At 48.1% G+C, this 17,085-nt stretch overlaps 1 protein-coding gene across 3 annotated transcripts in view; it reads right to left on the bottom strand.

Annotated features, from left to right (window-relative positions):
• Positions 1 to 1,381: 1,381 nt before the first annotated feature.
• The window catches only part of foxp4 (forkhead box P4), a 75,162-nt gene continuing 59,458 nt past the window's right edge, over positions 1,382 to 17,085 (bottom strand). For all 3 annotated transcript variants that reach the window (XM_057030211.1, XM_057030210.1, XM_057030212.1), the window contains 10 exons: positions 16,588 to 16,686; positions 14,101 to 14,188; positions 12,978 to 13,061; positions 11,241 to 11,466; positions 10,896 to 10,972; positions 10,707 to 10,808; positions 7,948 to 8,069; positions 7,384 to 7,450; positions 6,464 to 6,636; positions 1,382 to 6,358 (listed from right to left, as the gene is read on the bottom strand). In XM_057030211.1, the coding sequence (XP_056886191.1) occupies positions 6,211 to 6,358; positions 6,464 to 6,636; positions 7,384 to 7,450; positions 7,948 to 8,069; positions 10,707 to 10,808; positions 10,896 to 10,972; positions 11,241 to 11,466; positions 12,978 to 13,061; positions 14,101 to 14,188; positions 16,588 to 16,686 (1,186 nt within the window). In that variant the 3' untranslated portion in view covers positions 1,382 to 6,210. The remainder of the gene's footprint in view (positions 6,359 to 6,463; positions 6,637 to 7,383; positions 7,451 to 7,947; positions 8,070 to 10,706; positions 10,809 to 10,895; positions 10,973 to 11,240; positions 11,467 to 12,977; positions 13,062 to 14,100; positions 14,189 to 16,587; positions 16,687 to 17,085) is intronic.

The following is a 17,085-nucleotide window of genomic DNA, read 5'->3' as shown; positions in this document are numbered from 1 at the left end:
TTTGAGTCAATATTCTGGTCCAGTCCGACCACTGACCCGGGTGAGGGGGGGGTGAGAGGGGCGGGTGAGCATGGCGTCCTGCATTTATGTAGTGACTCACAGGGTCTGCCTGGACCTCAGTGTGCTGGAAGCTGCTGGGACTAACAGCCCTGCACACACACACACACACACCACACACACACACACACACACACAGACCCAGTTTTTACGCCAGCATGTGACGCCAGGAACAACCCGTGTGTGTGTTGCCGTGCACCCTGACTCACCTTGTGAGTGTATGATCCTCACTTTCTGCTTTGTATTCATGATGTGCACATGCGTTTCCGTGTGTGTGTGTGTGTGTGTGTGTGTGTGTGTGTGTGTCGGCTTAAGATGGGGTCTCTCCCAAAACCAAATGTCACGGGGATTTAAACTTCAAGAGTGAGTTTCCCTCCAGACTCACAGAGAAGTTCACTAAAAGCAAGATTAAAACAGATTAAACAAAGTTTCAACTTTCCCGAAACCTCCAGCCAGTTTCTTTTTTTCCCCCTCCCCGTGGCAACACGTGCACGACGCAGCGCGGAGCTTTAAAGACAGAAAGATCCCAAGATCTTTGGGGCTGTAGGGCATGTGTGGCTCCTGCAGGTGGGAACGGTAGAAATAAAGGTTAAAACACACCTGGGGGTGAATAAGTAGGTTGTAACGTGGGCAGCATCCCCAGAAATGCCCCACCTGCCACCTCCAGCTCCGTTCTGCACTCTCTGACCCACCCTGTTGGTGGGACCCCGTCAGTGGAGCCATGTTTGTGTTTATGCTGCTCCTGTTGCCTTGTTTGTTTACTCCTCCTGGTGGCCGTTTTCTGTATCACAGCAGAGGTGACCTCCGGCTGCCTGCAGGACCCCGAGTCCAGGTCCAGTCAGATCACGTGACACTTCATGGTTTTCACGCACTTTTGAACGGACTGAACATAAAATTGTGATATTGTCTTTGGAATTTGGATGGAAAGTTTTTATTTTATACTTTACTTCTCCATTCTTATAATGTCAGAACAGGATAAATAATAACTTCACGCAAGTTATTTTTAAAGTAAGTCAGAGAAACATGATTTCTACTCAAATAGAAGTACCAGTCGTTAATAAAGCCCAGTGCACAAATGACTGCGGTTAAAATTCTATCTCCAGTATATTTGTGTTCACAAACACTCCTGGAAGGTTTTCCATTATATTTATAGCTTGTGTCTGACTTTGAGGAGCTTTCGTGCCTAATTAATGGGCATCTAAAAGAAACAGACACCTCTGACGGGCCAAACCACAGGTCAAAACTGGGTCTAAAACCAAAAAATGATCTTGGTTTCCACTAATATGCAGCTAAATAGGAAAACAAAAGCAGAGGACACCGACCAGACAGTGTAATAAGTATTTTATTGCATTTTATAATGCCATTGTCAATAATTAGTACAGATTACATGCAACTAGACCTACTGTACAGTTTTTTATTGTCTGCATGGACAGACACAAGAAGATTCAGGTTACAAATACACAGATATACGTGTGTGTGTGTTTTATACAGCATGAAGGAAAGGGCAGTGACTGGCGTTACATGGCTACCCGGGGTGGAGGGGCAGAGGCCTGGGCCACCACCCAGTCCCTGTCCCCACCTCTTCCTTGGGTCACACTTTTCAAATAAGAAGAAACAGAACCAAAAAAAAAAAACCCAACAACAAAGGATAAAGAGGAATAAACAACTGAAACTAAGAAACAAGTCAGAGTCACTGCTGAAAATGTACACACGTTCCTAAGGTTTGACCAGAGGAGGGCTGAAGTGGTAGTTCCATTTTTGGATTCTGGCTGTCGACTTGGTAAAATCCCCCCCTCCCCCTTCCCCCCACTCGTGAGACACCTCAGAACTGTCCAATCACACGTCAGGATGGGCGTCCCGCGTCCCCTACCAGGCTGGTCCCGGTGACGTCAGCGGACGAGATATCGGACCTCGGCAAAGGTGATCGGCGAAGCGGATGCAGCGTTTTGGAAGTAGCTCGGTTTTCGTTTGGTCAAAGTTGCGGCATTGGTTTGGTACGGTTTGGTTACGCTTCGGGGGGGTTTGGGCTAAGTTTGCAATGCCTTTGGTACTCAGAGGAGGGACTGCATCCTTCAGAGCCCCAGACCTGGTTTTAGAACTGAGACGAAGCAGGAGGGGGTTAAAAAACTGTGACGGGGGCGGCCTTCCGACCTGGGAGTGGAGGGGGGGCCGTACTGGTCACCAGTGACGCCTCCACCGCGCCTGCAGATGATTGACAGCTCTGTGGGACAGAGTGTAACACAGGTGTGGCCGGGGGTCAGGGGTCACAGGGAGCTGGACACATATTGGCACCTGAGAGGACCAACAGAAATACTTGAACGGAGCTCCGCGTCTTTCAAAAGCGAGCGAGGGGCTACATATCTTACACTTCCTTTCTTTTCTCTTTTTTCTTTTCCTCTCACTTTGTTTGGAGGTTTTGGTCCTGTCTTTGAAAAAAAAAAGTCCTTCTGAGGTATCAATACATTGAAGAAACTTTAGTTTTCCATTTTTTTTCTTTCCTTAAAAATGCATAAATGCAGTACAGAGACAAAAAAAAGGTATCAAAATAGACCTAGCTAAGATAAATATACAAACAGGTGTTACCTAAACCACTGATCTAACTTTTATTCTTTTAATTTTTTTTTTAGAGATAATACACTTTAAAAAAAAAAATCAGCGTCCCAGACGTCTTATGAAGAACTGAAAAGAAAAGAAAAAGCGGAAACAAACAAAAACAAAACCTAATAAAACCAAGATACCTGCAGCACTTAATATGATAAATACATATACTTTAGCATTAGCAGTACAGTATAAGAATCAAGAGCTGAAAGTTTTACAATCGCTAAACAGGTGCAGAAATTAGGAGGAAATCAAAATGAGGGGAAACAATGCCCTGGAGAGAAGTCAAGCGTTAATATACAAGAATACATCATGTTAAGCCAAGCCGAAGGAAAAATAAAAACAACACAGACGTGTTACATGGCGACCTGTCAACAATCTACATCTTTGTAAAACAGCGTTGTTTACAGGTGTACCTTAAAGCACGAGTCAGAGGAGCGGTTCGAGTCCTACCGATGGGTTTCTGTATGCGTCTCAGCCTTTTCCTGCCAGTGTTCTGGTCAAGTGGCTGCTGCTGTGTTTCTGGGTCTTTGGATATTTGGACAGCTGGATGGTCAGAACCTCTGTTGCACTAACCCGTAGCCCTGCTTCTGGTCTACGCCTACCTGCATGTGTGTGTGTGTGTGTGGCGGCGCTGATGTATTTCCCCGGTCCTACAGCTAAAAACACGTCCACGCAGCTGCTAACCGGGCGCAGAACAAGGTCAGACGGTTCACAGCGAAACCTTCAGATACAGTCGGCACGAGATGTGGAGAGTGCTTTTCATGTGGTTTAAGGAGAGGTAGTCATTTTAAATTCCACAAATAGTGAAACATTTCTATGTTTTTGGGCTCAAGCAGATGCGTCGGGGAGTCCGGATCACCATGAATAATAAAAAAAAAGTTGTTTTTTTTTTTTTCCCGTCAGTCATACAGTAAATGCAACAGCAATTTTGGCATTCTGTATCGTCACCATTAAAAATGGAGAAACAAGCTCAGGCTCCCGTTGGCTGCGTGTTGAACGGCTTTTGTAAAGGAGGTAGTGGTATTTTTGGTTTTCGTCTGGTTTGGAGATGCCTGTCTGCCGCTTTGTACTTCATTAGAAATCAGTCTCTAAGGTTGCAGGAAAACAGTCCCGCCGGAACACAAAGGAGGATTTTCTCTGAAGGAAAACCTCATGAAGTGCAAGAGAAAAGTATGAAACAGGAACCCAACTTTGAATCACATGCTGTCCCTTGGTTGTTTGCTGCAAACATTGGTATATTTCCTTTTTAAACGGTTCCCTCTTGGTTGTGACATGAACGTTTTGTCCAAAGATGTGACTTCGGTGACCACATTACTTCCTCTTCCTACAAATGACTGAAGAAATAAAGAGAAAAAGAACCTAACATTTATAACCACAGCACCAGAAATCGCTGATTTCGCCTCTCTGTGACACACGTGTCCGTAAACGCCTGGTTTTAAGGAATGCTCGTGCAGTAGTTGGGCCAGTCCTGGAACCGTGTTTGGAACACAGTTTAGCCTGAGCGCATCACCTCTAAGTGCTTCTTTTTTCTTAATATTCGCTCTGTTTAATCTAATTTTTGGCCTCAAACCTGACGCGAGTCACTCGCAGCCACATTCCAGCTCAAACGTGTCCGAATTCTAGCACACTTTGGTTTTTTCGGGAATGGTCAGCACTGTTGCGTCATTTTAAAAGAAAAGGTTAAAGGAACACAAAGCGAAAGGATTCAAACTCCTGATTCGTTGTCTTTTTGGCCAATTTTGGAAAACAAAACATCAAATAAACAACTCAAAAAAATGGCAAAACAGACTACTAGGGACTACTACTAGGGTTTTTGGTTTTCTACACATTTCTTTGGTTACCTGTAACGAAAATAAAAACGGGGATAAGACTGGAATAAATTCGGCACGGCGCCGCGGGGAAGGTGACGCGCGTACGCTCGCGGAAAACAAACATGGCGGACCTCACGTGCGCTTCCTTGAACACAAACTCACACAGTGAATGGCAGACAGCTGCTGCACAGTAAACCAGCACAAGCAGAGAGCAGGAACCCAAGCTGAGCAGAGTTGCCACATTTGGTGTCCCACAAAAAGAACTCCCCCTTATTTGTTTATCAATTTGGACACAGTTCCGGGCAGAACCTTTGTGGGATGAGGTATTCTCTGACTGCAGTAATAATATATATATATATATATACTTTTTTTTATTATCATTAAAGCATTGCTGAGATTTCTACAACTAAATACAAAACCAAAAAGGAAGGAAAAGAATGGATATTTAAATCATCTGTTTGGTTAATGGCAACTTTAAGTGCTGTTTCCGAATGTTGTCGCCTGCTACTCTGGGGCAGTTTGGGGGTGGGTCACAGATGTTTGGGGGCGTTCTGGGGGTTAAAACACTCGTTTTGCAGAAACTATCTGGAATGGTGTGAACAGCCAGAGGAAATCCGACGGATAACAGAAGCGGGAAAAAAAAGTACGATGAAACGGAACACGGCTGTGGAAATATTGATCCTCAAACATAAACAGTAATAACATCATTTTTTTTAAAAAAAAAAGAGGAAATGAAAAAAGCTACCACACATTTTTTTTCTTGTTATATTCCATAATCGTCGACAGTTCTCTTTTTAATCACGATATTTCTGGAGACGTGTCTTTTCGCTTCTCCTCTTTTCTTTCAGAGTATTCCAAGCTCATCCCTCCATCCGGTGGACGGAGGAGAGGAGGAGGAGGAGGAGGAGGAGGAGGAGGTGGAGGACAGCACCAAAGGGTCCAGGTCCTGCAGTCTTTAGGGGTGGAAAAAAAAAGTTTTTGTTGTTTCTCTTTTCTCTCACTTTGAATCAAAGATTTTTAAAAGCTGTCTGTCACTAAGTGTCTTTGTGAAAGGCGGGAGGGGGAGAGGTGCGGGCATGGACCGGCACCACGTGCCACCTACCCGGAGTGGGGGCGGGGGTGGGGTCGGGCGGGGGGGGCAGCCTCGCCGCGGGCGCAGGGTGGAGACAGCTCGGCAGACGAGCCGGAGGTAATCTTTGAAAGCGCTCCTCTCTGATCTCAGGCCGGCAGTTTTATTCAAATCAAAGAAAATGAAAAGTGATCGGCATTGTTGGGGGGGGTGGGGGGGGGGACCTCCCAGCCCCCGCTGCTCCACATCTATATACAAGTGATCCTGTGTGTGTCCTTCTCACTCACACACACCTGTGTGTCTGCGTAGAAACAGGGATGGTAGACGGGGACAACAGCGAGCGCCGACTGACCAGAGAGGATGATGGGACGAGGGAATGTGTGTGTGTGGGTGGCTGCATGAGTGTGTATGCGTTGAGTGGTGTCACACACGGGGGTGAAGCGGAGCTCCACAGTCTCGTTTTTGCGTCTGAAAGTAACGAAGGTCGACTAAACCCTGTTCTCCCCCCCCCCCCAGCGCGGTCCTGGGGGGGAGGTCTTTGCATTTTCGTAAAAACAACAAAAAATAATCTTTTTTTCCTCTCTTTTCTCTTTAAATGTAGTGTGTATCTTCTCCTCTCCGCACTGAAGGGGGGGGGGGTGTGTCCCCATTTTCTCCCTCTTGCGTTCGGTCCTACTCCAGCTCCTCGGTGGGAAGATCCTCCTCCAGGTCGCGCTCGTCGCTCGGCAGTGGGAGGCTGTGTGTGACCCCGGCCAGGAGAGACACCGGCCGGCTGTCCTCCTCCAACTCAGTGGGCTCCTCCTTCACGTGGACCTGGTGGCTGCAGGAGAGCGAGGGGGGGAGGGTGTTAAAGTCGGTTGTGATTTTAATAAAACATGCGTTAGAGCGGTGAGCAGTGGGGGGGGGGGGGCGTTTGCAGATGTACCTGTACTGCTGGGGGCTGAGGGTGGGGCTGCAGCTGCCGTTGCTGTTGACCTGCTCCACAGTGGAGCTGACGTCATCGTGGCCCACGTGCAGCATGTTGAGGCTGGCCGCAGACGGAGAGGTCAGCAGGGAGGGGCTGTTCAGCAGCGACAGGCTGCTCTCTGCCAAAGCCGCCTGCAAAAGTTGGGGGGGGGGGGTTGTGTTAAAAACAGAAATAAGGCAAAAGATTTTATAAAGACTTTTTAAGAACAGCATTTTAGTTCCTCCATATGAACAAGTTAGTTGCTGGTGCACTTGCAACCACTAGGGGGCACTTATATACAATACTTGTACTTCTCCCTGCAGTTACGGTTACTGTGTGTGTGTGTGTGTGTGTGTGTGTGTGTGTGTGTGGGTGTGTGAGTGACAGAGCAAAATCTTGAGATGAAGATGAATCACACACAACATACACTAAAAAAACAGTGACCCATCCTGCTGTTTATAGATACACTCTACTGTGTGTGTCTCTGTATGTCATCCCATAGAAAATAAATAAATAAAGTAAATAAAGAATGCCAATATAATAAAACCCTGATCTTAGTGACCTTAGTTGACAAATACTTGAAGCAATAAATCATTTTATTCAGAAAATTGCAGGTCTGTGGGCCTGATGTGTACAAGAGTCAGGAGCTAGTGCGTGTGTGTGTGTGTGTGTGTTGTGTGTGTGTGTGCAGAGGTGGGGTGGGGCATGCGTGTTAATGTGAGGTGGGAGGTGAGGATATGTGTTCTGGTGGAAAGGGAGCTGGTGTGAACGTCGTTAGGGAATCTGCTAATTATAAAAGGGAATTGATATTAATGACCTTGATTGTGATTGGCTGTGTGTGTCTGTCTGTGTGTGTGTGTGTCTGTGTGCGTGTGTCTGTGTGTGTGTGCATTCCTTACCTGATAGCTGGCATTTAGGGAACCAAAGCCCAGTCCTGAAATCATGTTTTTCACCAGAGTGGGACTTCTGTTTGCAGAGACAATCACAAATGAAGGCCACATGTGAAAGACCCATCACAAATCATTTTTGCATACTTATCAAACAAGTGGAAACACACACAGACTGTAAACAGATGCTAAAACACACACACTAGAGCGTCTAATATCAGGAGTTTACAGGAGTGTGCGTGTTCGTGTGCATGTGTAATTATTCTGGGTTTCTCTGGTGGTTGGAGAGAACATCTGTTTACGCTAACAAGGATTTTCCTCTTCTGCATCTTACACAGCTGTTTACTAATGGTGTCGACAAACAGGGCAGCACACACACACACACACACACACACACACACACACCACACACACACACACTGCAACATGTTAAGCCACAGGCTTTTTTAAATCGAGCTAGCCTCTTGGCTAAAAAAAAAAAAAAGACGTCCTTTTCGCAAATCAGCGTGACAGAACGCATCTGCTCACACTCGCATCATCCTCACACGTGCACGGTGTGCGTGCACGCGCACTCACCCGGTCATCTTTGGTGGTCTCCTCTTTTGGTATTCAACTTCATCCACAGTCCACACGGCCCCCTTCACGTTCTCCACGCGAACGAAGCACTTGTGCAGACTCAGGTTGTGGCGCACAGCATTCTGGGAAAAAAAGGACAAATATGACGGTCAGTCAACAAGATTAGTTTACATTTTACATGGATTTGTTTTATTAGAATTTTAAGTGTATGATGCAAAATAACTCAAATTCCATCCGGTTAAAACGGTGAGCAGCGATCTTTAGGGAAGCTTAGATTCCTGGAAAGCTCACTCAGGATGTGTTTGGGACAAACAAAGCTTTCCAGCCTGGTGTTAAATTCCCTTTTAAAAAGAGCGACCTGAGGATAATCCGATTCACACCCATCGCACATCCACAGTGCTGCTGCGCGTGCGGCGCCAACGCTAGGTAACTTCTCCGGAAACATTATTTTATCTTCAAATTTTTCTCATCAGTTATCAGCACACACACACACACACACACACACGCACACATGCACACGACAGACGCTCACATCCACAGGCGAGCACGCTGCTATCTTTGTCTCACCCCCCCAGGGACAGGCCTCCCTTTTCATCTGCTATTTGTAGTTTGTTCATGCCCAATTTCATTACCAATTTTAATTCGTCTATAATTAAATCCTGCATATTCTCTCTGACACGCTGTTCTAAGCTGAGAGGGAGGGACAGGCCAGGCATGCATCACTCCTCGCAATAATTACACACTCAGACACACACACACACACGCATACAAGCACACAAGTGCACACACACATAATTACACAAGCCATAATCAGCGGAGGAACCTTTTCTCCCCCACATCCCCTCAACCCCCCGAGCTGTGATGCTAAGTTTTGTAAATGAGTCTGACCCCAATCTGTGCCCGCCACCCTGGCAGTGCAAACACACGTACACACAAACACACACTCGCGCACGCCGGTGCTGTGGCGGCATTATTTGCATTCATCTCCGTGATGAAAGCCTAATTCTCCCTGTTAAAACATTAGCAGTCATTTACAGTGGGTCACAGCGCATGTGCCACTCATCTCGGGGGAGGGGGGGTCACAAGAGGGGGCAGGATTTTTGGGAGGAAGGACTGAATTGTTTCTGACAAAACAAAGAGCAAAGGTGTGTTGCAGGTTCACACCGCAGGTGCAAACATCTGGCCGTTGTTATTAATCCAGAGCTGCTGCCACGTCCCCAAATTAGCCTCCATAGGATTGCAGCTGATCAACGTGCTTAAATTCTACACTGATATTTCCCTTTGATTTATTCACACTATGAACACAAGGGGCTCACTTGAGATTCTAAAGTGATCATTTGGATCTGAAGTAGCCCATTTCCCTCTCTGTGTGGAGAGTGTGGACCACCAAGGAAACATTTTCAGATATTTGACTGGGTTTGAGACGCCAGCTGGTTCTTTTGGTTAAATCATGTGACTATTCCTGAATGATGCATCTGCACGCTGAGCTCATCTGTTTCAGAAGTTATCGCTGGCATGGATACAACATTCAGAAGTTAATCCGGTCCCTACCTCATCCTCCCTCCCTTTATTTTAATGATCAATGGCTTCCACTCCGACACCGCTGCTGTCCTCATGAAATATAACAGCCTATTAAAGGACATACATCTCCACGGGCCTATTTGACTTTGTGCGGCGCTATATAAATACGTTAGGGCTATATCTGAAGGTCTGCGAGGCACAGGAAGCAGACACCGGACATGAATAGTTAAAATTCATAAAAGTCAGATGAGGAGGTAAAGATATTCTTAACTGGCCCATCGCTTAACCTTCCCTCTACCGCTCCATCATCATCTTCATCATCCTTCCCTGCAACCTCGCCACCACTTTCCTTGGTTTTGGGCTATTAGAGAAAGGACGCCGTCCCTCCCCCCCCCATCACTTCTACTCCTTTGTTCTGTCCTTGCACTTGCTCTCTCTCTCCGGAGGAACTTAAATTAGTGTGAGGTTTCTGCAGAAATGGGTCAGCACCTACAATAGCGGGATCAGGCCAGGTGGCTGTGTGTGACAGAATGAATTTAATGTGTGTGATGATGAGCAGTGTGTGTGTGTGTGTGTGTGTGTGCTATGCTGGGCGTGAGAGAGCTGTTTAGGTTAGGAATGAGTGACCAATCCCTGCACAGACGTTGAAACGAAGCCATCAAATCGAATCCAAATGTTGCAAACAAGACTGCAAAATCTGCTGCACGCATTGTTGCTGTGCCTGTGGTCCGACCGTCTCCGCGGGCGCGTGTTTGGGCTTTAGCAGCGGGCGCAAACCACAGTTAGGCTGCAGCTTTGCTCCTGGCGCAGCAGCAGATGACATTTTAGGTTCAATTAAAAGTACAGTGCACAGAAACAAGCTTTGACCTGTGAAGCGCCAAAACGAAGTTTTCCTCTGGAAATCCTCAGCCTTTTTACCCTTTAAACAATCCCAAGCTCGTCAGAGATGATTGAATCAGCCCGGATCTTCTTGAGCAGTGGAAACCACTCATTTCAAATGTTTTCACTGCACTGGAAACGATGGCTGCTCATAATATGTCATAAAATTAGCAATAATCTGTTTTCCACTTCTTCCCAAGAGTTTTTTTCTACCGCCTCATATGTTGGGAACCATGAACCAAAAAGCCTAAAATGACGACTGCAGTTTGCTGCCAACACATGATCTTCTGGGTTTTATTTGGACATAAAGGTCAGATTAAAACAACTGCAAAATCTGTGTAAAAGAGGGAGACTTTCACCTTCCATGTGGCTGTATTTCTCCTGAAATAGGCAAACTTCCGTGTAAACCAGTTGTAGATCTCATTGAGAGTCAACTGTCTGTCTGGGGACTCCAGAATGGCCTGAAGGTGTCGAGAGAGACAACAAAACTTAGAGAAAGCGCAGACGGAGGGATGAGGCGGAAGAACCGGGCGTCCGGAGGAACTTACGTGACGTATGAGAGAGGCATAAGTAAAGGGAGGCCTGACATCGGCGTTCTTGTAGAACTCACAGTTCTGAGCGAGCTCTGCAAAACAATAAACATGCGTCAGTCTCGATGAGGTCGTTGGACATTGAAACATCTGTGGAAGCTTGACTGACAGCTGAAAAAGAAACTTTTGTGATCCTTATTTCGCTTCACGAGAGGCTACAGGTAATGCAGGAACAAACCTGGCAACCATAAAACCCGACAGACGTTGGAAGCCTACAGCGCTCGCACCATATGGGCTCGCTGGCGAACCCCTGAGAGAGAACACACGCCGGTGGCGTCACGAGAAGGCAGGTCTGGAGCTTACCTGAGGCGATCGGGGTGCAATACTTGTCGGAGTTGCGCCTACGTATGGGCCCGACGCCGTGCGTGTGGGAGTGGGAGTGTGTGTGCAGGCTGGAGGAGCTGATGACCGAGGGTCCCTGGCGCAGCGGGGTGATGGGGGTGGCAGCCGAGGTGGGTGGATGAGGGAGGCCCTCCGGGTAGGCCTCGCTGTCCCTCTTTATTAAAGAGCCGCTGGACGCCAGGTTCAACTGAAGAGAGACGCACGTTCACACCATCAGTTCATTGAACTATGAACTCTGACCCTGACTGTCCGCTGGGCCGGCGTTTAGCGTTGTGGCGAGCGGCGTGAACAGGTGACAGAAAGAACGGAGTCTGCAGGGGCGCCGGAGACCCGTTTGTGTGCAGAGACATAAAATGGATTTTCTACACGACTGGTGCTTTCTCCGTGTTTACCCTCCACCATCTGCTCTAGAAGCCTTCTCTGCACACGGAGACCGGGTCGAGGGCGGCCGATAACCATCCCCAGTCCGTCCGTTGCATAAGAAGATCGATATCTTTGTATATATATATTCGGGCCGAGCCGCGCTCACAAGAACAAAATAGAGGTTTTAGAAACGCCGCTCAGGCTGCAATTAACCCCGGCCTTCCAAATCCGAAACCACAGCGTGCTTGTAAGGAGGGAACGCACACGTGCACCCTGCGGTGGCACAGGCTTCACGGACCAATCTGGCCCAATTAGGCAGAGCCGCGCACACACGCACACGCACAGCCAGTTTTCCCGGGCTCACTGGGATGGACGTTTTGGGCTGCTAGCTTAAGACTAATTAAAACCACTGTGCACGTGTGTGTGTTTATGCGTGTATAAAACGTGCCCCTCTCGGTACCGTTTAAGCTGACCGAGAGAGGCGGGGCTGTTTAACAGGTACTTCATTAACGCTGTGACCACGCTGCATCACCACGGTAACAGTCCAACCCTGTTAATTGAGGCCAAGCTTTGTTTCCATCCCTGACGCTCCGCCCCTCCCCCTCCTCCTCCAATCCCTGACCCCGAGGCTCGTCTCCAGCGGCGACAGAACACGCCTCTTCCTGATTTCCCATTAGATGTTAATAACAGCTGATCCCCCCCCCCCCCCACCGCAATCGACGCATCCAGGCACACACTCACATGCTGCACCCATTTATATTCCCCCGTATTAAGACACTCTGCTTCTAATTGACAATTAATTTCAACATCTTCATATTTTAATAAGACTCCTCGTCAATCTGAAATAATGAAATATTCATTAGATTCCTAATAACAACTCGGCAACACACGCGGGCACATTTGCACACGTCAAATCTTTCCTGCTTTTGTCAGCGCACGCTGGAAATCTGGCTCCAGCTGCTCCCTCCGTCTGAGGAATCATCAGTTTCAAACAAATTGGAAGTTTAACAGAGACATAGTTTGAATATTTGGAATTTACTGCTTTCTGGGGGAACATTATAAAAGCAGACTTTTCTCAGGTTCTGCGACAGGAGAAATTTAACAAAGAGATTTTTGTTAAAGGGGAAAAAAGATGCAGTCAAAAAGTCCATCTGATTTAAAACCAGCGCAGTTACACTGACTGGTCAATAGGGGGAGTAGATACCAACAATAAGGACGACAAGGCGCGAGGGATGAGTGGGAATGGAGACGAAGAAAATGCTCAATGATGAGAAGCAGCAGTAGGTCAGAGAGTTTGGGGTCAGACGGTGTCGTGTATCTGCAGCGTGAACTCACTGGTTGGTTAAAAGGCTTTGGCTCCGACGGGCGCATGTGCAGGTGGGCCATCATGGCTTGGAGTCGCTCGCTCTCCTTCGCCAACTGTGAAGGACAACAAGGGCAGACATGACCACCAGAAACAACAACGTTTCGGGACCCGAGCCCACGCTCGGCCCGAGATGAGGCGATATTGACACAGACTCAGAATTCTGCCTCAGGCGGGAAGAAAAATATGAAAAGCAGCCACGTCTTTCCCCCGGAGCTGCCTCGCGCACTTACACCAGCCTGGAGACGCGCTCTCTACTGTTTGACATCGGTGAGCGGGTTCTAACCGGTGCTGCTGCAGCCCATCTTGCATCCAGTGTGTGTGTGTGTGTGTGTGTGTGTGTGTGTGTGTGTGTGTGTGTGTGTGTGTGTCCTCCCCAGAAAGAACGGGTCCACTGGAGAGCGATAGCACCATTTACATACTCATACAGCACAACCATGCACAGATATGAGATTCTTAAACAGGGTGTGTGTGTGTGTGTGCGTGTGCACGTGAGTGAGTGTGTGCGCGCGCCGTTGGAGGGCTCCACCAGTCTGACGGCCTCCCTGATCTGATGTGACACCTCTGCCTCTCTGTCACTTTGCGTTCGCTGGTGGTGGCTTCAGGGCCCCCTGATAAACGCTGTTTACCATCACTGAACACAACACTAACGCCGGACACGCGCGCGCCCGCGCACGTGCGCGGTTTCAAAAACTATGTCGAGATGAGCGCGAAGAGGCTCCCTTTGTGTTTCGGCTCCTTGTGGAACTTTTCTGCGCATTCCTCTGTTCTGTTGGTGTTTGTGCTTCGGCTCATCTGTTGAGATGCTTGGAGAGCTCAGCGTGCACCAGCCACTTTAAGAACAAGAGCGGCAGCCCGGTCATCCACTCCCCCCCTCCCCCGTCCTCCCCCCTCTTCTCTCACTGGTGACCAGAGCAGCTTTATAATTGGAGCGGCGATGGCAGCTTCACTGCCGACTTCTTTTAAATTACAAGCTCCGCTGCTCTCCATAAACTCTGCCCTGCTTCAGACGCGTCGCCGCCACCGACCGGCAAACACGCTCTTCTGTGGCTTTGTTTAAAGGCGCGTGTTTGTGCGCACGGCGGCGTGACTCACCTGTATCTCCAGCTGCTGAACCACTTGCATCTGGACTCGGCACTGAGCGGTGCTGCGGTCGTCGAGGGCGTGCTCGTTGTTCAAGTGCCTGAAGGTGAGAGGGGAAACGAGAGGAAGTCGCCAATCAGTTCGGGCTTGATTGGCTGAAAAATTCAATCAAATCAAAACAACTTATGGAACAGGAAGTACCCGATTTCTCCTGATTAATGCATCTAGAACGTGTTTTCACGTGGCGTGAATGGTGCTCACTGATAGGTTGTGAATGTGAGGCCAACATGAGAGAAAGCGATGACAACAATCTGGTGTCACGCTTGAGGAAACGTGAAAGTGGTTGGATGTGGAAGTGAAAGTTCTGAGGCTAAAACATTAGCTCCTCCTCTTCTGCTTCCAAATCTGTTTCAAATGTAGAGAAAACGCCAAAGGTCGATGAAACTGGCAAAGAAATATAACACTCCAGTTGCAAAAACATGGCCGAACGGGGGGGCGGAGCTAAAATACAGCCTGCGCAGGCCACGTCAACGTGGAACTACATCCTTTCCACGTGCGAGAGGCCAAATTTGTTTTTAAGGGTTTAATTACTGGCAGGAGTTGGACTTTGAGTTAGCAAAAATAAATCCCAATCTAGGGAGTTTATTTTGTCTAGTGCAGGACGCAACAGCTGTGTTGTGTGTGTTTGTGTTCTTCAATGGTCCTCAGAGAGACGTGACCCAAGACAACCACCTGGACATGAGCTCATGTGTTATCGCAAAAAGCCTTATCGTCTGTTTGTTAAACTCCAACTTTTAACACTTGTTCACTTGTGTGTGTGTGTGTGTGTTGTGTGTGTGTGTGTGTGTGTGTGTGTGTGTCCTTGCACATCCTATGTAGTGAGGACCATATATGCATCTTTAAATTTTGTTCAGTGTGTGTGTGTGTGTGTGTGCTGCTAAATCAGTGTGAGATTTCCCATGTCCTACGAGACAGCCTGTAAATTGAGTGCACTTCAAAAAGTCAGTGTCCTACTCGATTAGGCAGAAACTGTACAGTATATCTTCAGTGTGCGTGCATTTGTGTGTGTGTTTGTGTCTTTAAGAAGGCAGAAAGTTGGGCAATATCTGTCCAGACTGGAAATGAAAGGAAAACAATGATGTCATGGTGAAGCTAATCCAGGCAGATAGACAGCTCAACACAAGTGCACGATAATAACAACAAAAACATGAGCTCACCCCTCTTTTGGACTCTCTATTAAGCTCTATCTTTCACATGCACTCCTGTCCACTCTCCACACTTGTCTTCCCCCACAAAATGCCAGTGATTCACCCTCATTCCAACCGAATCTGCCTGATTACCCCCCCCCCCCCCCCCAACCTCTGAGTCCCTCTTTAGTCGGGCCATAAACAGTAGCCGGTTTCCTTTTTTTCAACGTGTCCCGACAATGAGGCTCTGTTTACTCCTCTGAGTGCTGGCAGACAAGACTTTAACCCACATTACACCCAGCTCCACCGACCACAGCCAAAGTATTATACCAGAGGACCGGGAGGGGGGAGGGGGGCAGAGAGAGGAGAAGAGAGGGCTGGGATAGAGGAGTGTCTCCTACGCTTCTACCCTTTTCTCTCCTGGGGCGATGACTAAAGCTGGCTGGAAGGGAACGCACCGTCGGCCTGACGGCATTATCTGTCACTGCCTTCATTTTCTTGCCTAACCCCCCCTTTCTTACACACACACACACACTCCCTTTTCCTCTATCTCTCATTCTCCTTCCATCTGCCCCGAGGCCATGTGAAATGAGACACCAAACAACAGCTTTCCTGTCCAAACTTTCCCAGCCTGCCTGCGCGCTTTGATCCCGCCGTCCGATGCCATCACGCTCACCGCGGACACGTCTGCGATTGTGTGTGTACTTCGTCACCCGGCTTATTAATACCGCCGTAGCTCAAATAGCTAAGAGAGCCACATAGCTAATGAGAGGATGAGTTTGTTTAGGGATTCATTAAAGGGCTTTTGGAGGCTTCGTTAGCAGCCAGAAGGGGAAGTCGGCTGCGTTGTGTGTGTGTGTGTGTGACAATGAAGGGGGAAGCTGAATGTCAAGGCCTGTAGCTGCATTAGCATAGTCCAGTGACTCCTACATACTGGTAAATTACCGTGATGGAGTGAGAAGTGGGTTTTAAGCCGCTCCTCCCTTGTTACTGGATTTAGGGCAGTTTAAAATGTTCTGCGTCACAGCTCTGCTTCCTGAGCAGGAATCATTTGCTACTCATGTAAAAAAAACAAATAGTGCCGAGAATTCCTCAAAAGAAAGCGAGAAACAAACACACAGTTCCCCTCTCCTTGTGTTTATGATACACGTGTTCACCTCAGAGCAAATGTGATGTAACAGACGGCAACTGGTGAATTAGCGAGGAAACGTGAAGCGGCCCTAACACGCCGGTGTGGTCCCCCACGTGTGCCTCCTCCCAGAGATGCTAGGATGTTAGAGTTCAGGCTCCAAGTTTGGGTCCGATAACTTACTTGATGAATTGTCCCATGTCCTCACACAGGGCTTCACAGCCGGGCCACTTGCACTCTCCATGTCCATAGAGAGGGTGTGAGCTAGCGTGCTCTTCGTGACTGCAGCGAAAGACACAGAAGAAGAGAAACGGAGCGGTCAGAAATGTAGAGAACACAGTTTTATCGGGCCTCTCTCTCGCTTAATGATGCACACGTGCAAAACCGCGACAGCGGCAGAACCGTCGCAACCATCTGAGTCTGGTTAGCGCTCATTAGCTTCCAGAGTTCACAAAGCCAAGAGCGGAGAGGGGACGATGGAGCAGAACCGGGTCAGTTACAGAAGCCAGGCAAATGAGGGAATTGGTCCAGCAACCTCAGAGGCACATTCTTTAATTCCGTGACCTGTCTTTGTGTGCAGCGCATGTGTGCTGCGCATGTGTTGCTGCGTGTGTCTTGAGTTTCAGAAGTTGACGGGTCGGCACGGCACCAAGCAGCAGTGACTGATTGGTGGCGGCTGCA

This window comes from Takifugu flavidus, chromosome 4, assembly GCF_003711565.1.
Source record: "Takifugu flavidus isolate HTHZ2018 chromosome 4, ASM371156v2, whole genome shotgun sequence".
Classification (NCBI taxonomy): Eukaryota; Metazoa; Chordata; class Actinopteri; order Tetraodontiformes; family Tetraodontidae; genus Takifugu; species Takifugu flavidus.
This window is presented reverse-complemented; position numbering and strand designations above follow the sequence as displayed.